The 5,526-nt window shown below is 53.3% G+C and overlaps 1 protein-coding gene across 1 annotated transcript in view; it reads left to right on the top strand.

Moving 5' to 3' along the window:
* Positions 1 to 5,526, top strand: part of LOC103609586 (triple functional domain protein-like) — a 64,192-nt gene that overhangs the window by 45,916 nt on the left and 12,750 nt on the right. Inside the window, exons 16-17 of the mRNA XM_008593886.1 lie at positions 1 to 669; positions 4,537 to 4,784. The exon at positions 1 to 669 is cut by the window's left edge and continues 43 nt beyond it. Of these exons, the coding sequence (XP_008592108.1) occupies positions 1 to 669; positions 4,537 to 4,784 (917 nt within the window). The remainder of the gene's footprint in view (positions 670 to 4,536; positions 4,785 to 5,526) is intronic.

Raw genomic sequence — 5,526 nt, forward strand, 5'->3', positions numbered from 1 at the left:
CCCAGCAGCTGCGGCGGCCCCAGTTCAAGCAGGAGCAGGCCCTCCAGGATCCCCCAGCCTGTCAGACACCACCCCCCCGTGCTGGTCTCCTCTGCAGCCTCGAGCCAGGCAGAGGCAGACAAGATGTCAGGTATGTCCACTCCCAGCCCCTCACTGCCTGCCCCCAGCAGCAGCCTGGTCCTCGAGGCTGGCCTTGGCCAGCCCAGCAGGCCCCACCCCAGTGGAGACTGTGAAGGTGCTGAGCGAGACACGGAGCCGATCCCCAAGATGAAGGTGCTGGAGAGCCCCAAGAAATCGGCCGGGAGCGCCTCTGGGGCAAGCCAGGACGGAAGCGCCAAGGACGCGCGGGCGAACCTGGGCTCCCTGCCCCTGGGAAAGCCCAGGCCTGGGGCCGTCTCACCCCTGAACTCTCCTCTCTCCGCCGCCTTCCCTTCTCCTTTTGGCAAGGAGCCCTTTCCCCCCAGCAGCCCCCTGCAGAAGGGGGGCTCCTTCTGGAGCTCCATCCCTGCCTCCCCCGCCAGCCGTCCCGGCTCCTTCACCTTCCCGGGGGACAGTGACTCCCTGCAGCGGCAGACGCACCGCCACGCGGCCCCCGGCAAGGACACGGACCGCATGAGCACGTGCTCCTCGGCCAGCGAGCACTCGGTGCAGTCTACCCAGAGCAACGGGGTAAGAGCGCCGGGGGGCCCGCGCCCACCCGCCCCACTGCCTCTGTCCCGCCGGCCCTCCTAAACCTGTCGCCGTGTCCTCTACTAACCCGGCTCTGCTGCGGTGACCGCCTGCTCCGGCCGCCCTCGGGGCGCGCACACCCGGGCCTCCGTGACCGCTCGTCTCTACTAACTCGCTCTGCTTTGTCCGCGCCTCCTTAACCTGGGAAAGCCGCAGCTCCAGGCCTTTCCGACCTTGCAGCCCGCAGAGCACCCGGGACTCCTCTGTGGCCTCTGCCTTTCTCACGGCTCTTCTTTGGAGGGCCTGGCCCTGCTCTCCGCCTCCTATTTAAATTGGAATCTATGCACTTTAAGCTCTTTGCTCATCGCTTGGTTTTGCTCTTTTATGCCTTAAATTATCCTTGTATCATTTTTGACTCCTGCTGAAAAAAAAATCCCTCAAGAAAATTTCCAACAGCAAACTCAAAGCAGACTAAGCTGGCAAAATGGGGGGAAGGAAGCTATCCAGGGGGAACGTTACTCCACCCCAAGTTTCGCTCTGCGAGAGAGACAGACACACCACCGCTCGGGGCACCTGGAGCGCGCTGCGGCCTCCGCCTGCGGGAGCGTCTCTGCGTCTGTCCAGCAGGGGGCGCCGCCTTCCGCCTCTCCTTCGACTGTCGCTCTCGCTGTGTTCTGAGCAGGAGGGAGGCTTGCTGCGGTGGCCGCTCCTCCGCTCGCCCCCGGCCGGCCCCCGCGGGTTGTGGCTTCCTCCCTGTCCTACCTAACTTTCCTACACGGCAGGCACCGGCCCGTAACACTTTCCTGAAGGCATGCGTGAGTGAATGGAGCCGTTCTAATGAGTGTGTGTTTAATCACTTTATACGTTCACTAATCATTTCCCTAAAAGGGTCTGTGTTTCTTTGCGTGTGTATATAAAAAAGCCAGCTTTTGCATGTTTCTCTCTTTCTGCTGGACTTGGATTAATGTTGTATTTGGGTTGATTTGGTCTTATTCTTTTCTCTTCTTTTTTGTTATATATTTTGTTAAGCTCAATCTTTATATTTGATTGAGGAAGGAATTAAGAAATGGGTCTTGGTATATGTATTTGCACTTGAGTCTCAAACATAAGTGACTGCCCTGGCGTCCTGACTATGGGCACCTTGCTGTGTCCTGCAGAGCAAGGTGACCTCCTGGTTGGACTGGAGATGCTGGTTAGGCAGGTGAGCATCCCACCGTGGATGTCAGCGAAAAAGATGCAGACAACCCAGTGACGAGCTGCACCTGCCAACACCTAGCTAAATACTCAGTATTCAGGCATGGCCTTACAGCTGTGACCCTTGCAGAATCAGCCAGTTAGCATCTCTTGAGTTTATCCTAACCTGGACGCTTTCCCATTAAAATTTCAGCTGCTGCAGCGCAGGCGCCAATGTTGGTCTTTCTGGACAATCATGAGTAGACACCAATAATGGCCACAGCCCAGCTTTATCAGGATGTTCATCTGAGACAAAGGCACGGTCTGTGGTTAGCACATGTTCCAGCGAGTTTTAGGTTGGGGAAGTTGCCCTTGGTTTCTGCCTCCCTCTTTTTTGTGTGTGGTAGGTAACCGGAAAGGGAATTGCCAAACAGCATTCTAGTCAAAATGCCTTGCAGAGGTACTCTAGGGGCCTGAAAGACTGCCAGAGGCCGAACGTGGAATTGGAAAATATCATCTAGGATTCTTAAGTATTAGTTAAAAGGAGCCGTCACCCGGTAGAGCTCTTATCCCCCTGGAAGATCAGCAAAGGCCTCCTCCCTACTTGACCCCTTCTGTGGAGCTGTCTGTGGTCACAGCCAAGCAGCTGCGCTTACCACAGCCCGGGTCCTCCTTCCCCTGCAGATGCCACCTTCTACAAAGTTCTGCTGAGAGCAGGAGAGGAGTGGATCTGGGTCACCCTAGATAGTGGCTGTACCAGCCCTTTCTGCAGCCCTGTGGTGTGGCCTTCTGACCCACCTGCCCCCCGGGCAGCAGTAAGCACAGGCACATCGCGGTCACTCCCGGCCCTGCCTTTCTCTCGCAGGCCGGGTGAGCTGTGCAGTCCGCCAAGCTCCCACTGTTGGGGATAGATGTAAAATGCATAGTGCACAGCCTGGCACATAGGAGGTGTTTAGGAAATACTAATAGGTAATACTGTGGCAAAGTATCAAATTATGAAATGTAGCCTGGTGTGATATATTACCAAAAGCAGTAGGTGACAGAAGTTGTTTCTTGTTTACATTTTCTAGCACATTTAGCAATGTAATCTCAGAGCTGTTGGGTATTGCTATGTAAGTCAGAATACTAAAAAGTATGTGTTGCGGTACATTGTATAAATGAGTGAGCACAAGCCAGAGCCCGACACATAACGGCGTCCTTTCTAGCAGTGAGGTCACAGGCAAGCTGCAGGCACCTGTGAGGGATGGCAACAAGCAAACGGGCTCCTCCCTGGCAGAGACAAGGAACGAGAGCTGGGCAGCTCCACCGCATTTTACTTTAAATACCCACTGCAGGTCAAGATTCATAGCCCTGGCCCCTGGAATTCCCAGAGGCTGGCTTGTTGGGTTTCCCAGGCTTGGCCTCATGGAGGAGGGTCTCTTCCCCTTCGTCCCCTCAGCTGGCTCGGGACAGTGGTCAGCCATCTGCTCCAGCGTGTCCTGATGACAGCTCAGTAGACCACAGTAAAAAGCAGGTGTTGAATCTGCACTGACCCAGGACCCGCCTGGGGCGTCTGAGCCCCACAGAAGCTCACGCCTGTGGAGTCGTGGGAGTCTGTGAACATCCTGACAGCGTCGTCGGTGGAAGCTCTGAGAACAAGCTCACAGGATCAGGGCGTGAGATGCCGTTTCCACATCCGAACGTGGTAGACGGGCCTTGGGCAAGATGTAGCTCAGGAGTCTGCAGTAGTCTCAGCTTTCTCCTCCATCCCCAGAACAATAGGTCCTCGTTAAATGAGAGGTGTTATCATTCATGTGTCTTCTACTCAGCAGCTAATGCTACTTGGTTTGTATGCCCAGGGAGGACCTTAAGAAATCATTTTTGACTTTTGCAATCTAGCCTCATTGATTCAACACGTATTGACTGGCTATACTACATGTGAGTCACTGTGACCAAAGAGATAAGGTGCCACTGGGGCTGCAGGATAAGGGTGAGGTTGGCATCCTCAGGTGAGCAGCCCTGTGTCCCCATACCAATAGCGCCTTGGGGACAGTTGGCTCATGCACACTTCTAGGAGGGCCACCCACCGAGGAACGTACAGTGGAGACAGAGCAACTCTCCATAAGAGCAGGGTAGCAGTTGATTTACTTTCAGGTACTCCACCTTTTTGAAGGGAAGAAGAGGCAGAAATGATTAGGCATGCCAGCAGCTTAGCATGATCCTGGAATATGCGTCCCCACTGAACATTTTATCTGGAAGATTTGAAGACTTTTCCATCATCCAATCTGTCTGTGAGCCAAAGAGCTTTTCCCTGCAGCTTTTAAATTGTATATATTTTTTTAAGTGAGCATGGCATTCACAGTGGCATTACTGTGCCTGGGTCAGGAATAACCTAGTGTGGTATCACCGTGAGGAATGAGCTGTTCCTGTGAGGGTGCGAGGAAGATCGGACTGTAATAATATCGAGCTTCTAGGCGTAAAGTGTCGTCATTGCAGTGACTTTTTTTAGGTTGTTCCTAAATTGCTTTGTAGAGAAATCCTGTATTCAGTTGTTGAAAAGTTACACACAGTTAGCTGGAGAGAGTGGAAGGAAGCGAGTGCATCTCTGTGTGGGGAGCCCTGCTCTGGGCCGGGCGCACCCTGGCGAGTGGTTCCATGCTGTCAGATCTCACTCCATTTGCTCTCTGCCTGTGTCATCTTCCTCTCCCCCCGCAGAGTGAAAGTAGCAGCAGTAGCAACATCTCCACCATGCTGGTGACACACGATTACACGGCAGTGAAGGAGGATGAGATAAACGTCTACCAAGGAGAGGTCGTTCAGATTCTGGCCAGCAATCAGCAGAACATGTTCCTGGTGTTCCGCGCCGCCACCGACCAGTGCCCCGCAGCCGAGGGCTGGATTCCAGGCTTCGTCCTGGGCCACACCAGTGCAGTCATCATGGAGAACCCCGATGGGACTCTCAAGTGAGTGCCTGACTTGTTTATTTCTAAGCAAGATGCTTAAACCCAAAATGAAGATGGGCGGCCTTCTATCCCTCAGACTCATCCTTGCAGGTTCTTTTAATAACCTGCGTTTAGAAACACACGGCTTTTGCAGGTCACGAAATAGGGCATGATAATAATTTAGTCTCTGGGGGTCTTGGGTAGGGGATGAGGACTTTCCGAGGACTCCTAACATGTCAGTGTGTGTCAGTACTGGGGGAATGTCAGTGAAGACACTCATTCTATAAGCTGCAAGTGAAGACCTGTGTGATGCCATCACAGTCACACCTTAGATACTAGAAGGTTAATCAGTTAAAAAGCTCGAAGCCAATGTGGCTGCATTAAGCATTATTGTAAAGAAAACTGAATTTGGGTGCTGGTTTTTAAAACTATTGCCTTCCCTGGATTTGCCAGCCACGTGGTTTCTGGGAGTGGAAGCATTAAAGGACTTTGTGACTTTTGAAGTCTCTGAAAGAGCAGACACAAAGGCACTGATGCTGTCATGTCCTCTCCACACGTGGCTGTCGCCTGGCGAGGTTTGCAGCACAGGCTGCATCTCCAGCCGCGGCTCCCACACCCTCAGGGAGGCTGCAGAGGGCCTCCCTGCTTTTTCTGTGACAGTCCCTCGTCCTGTTTCTCCTTGATGTGCAGAAATATATGTTTTAGTACATTGTTTGGGAATCCCATTTGACATCTTTTTGTATGTCAACCATACCTCAGTAAA

The sequence above is a fragment of the Galeopterus variegatus genome, unplaced genomic scaffold (genome assembly GCF_000696425.1).
Source record: "Galeopterus variegatus unplaced genomic scaffold, G_variegatus-3.0.2 Scaffold9824, whole genome shotgun sequence".
In the NCBI taxonomy this organism is placed as follows: domain Eukaryota; kingdom Metazoa; phylum Chordata; class Mammalia; order Dermoptera; family Cynocephalidae; genus Galeopterus; species Galeopterus variegatus.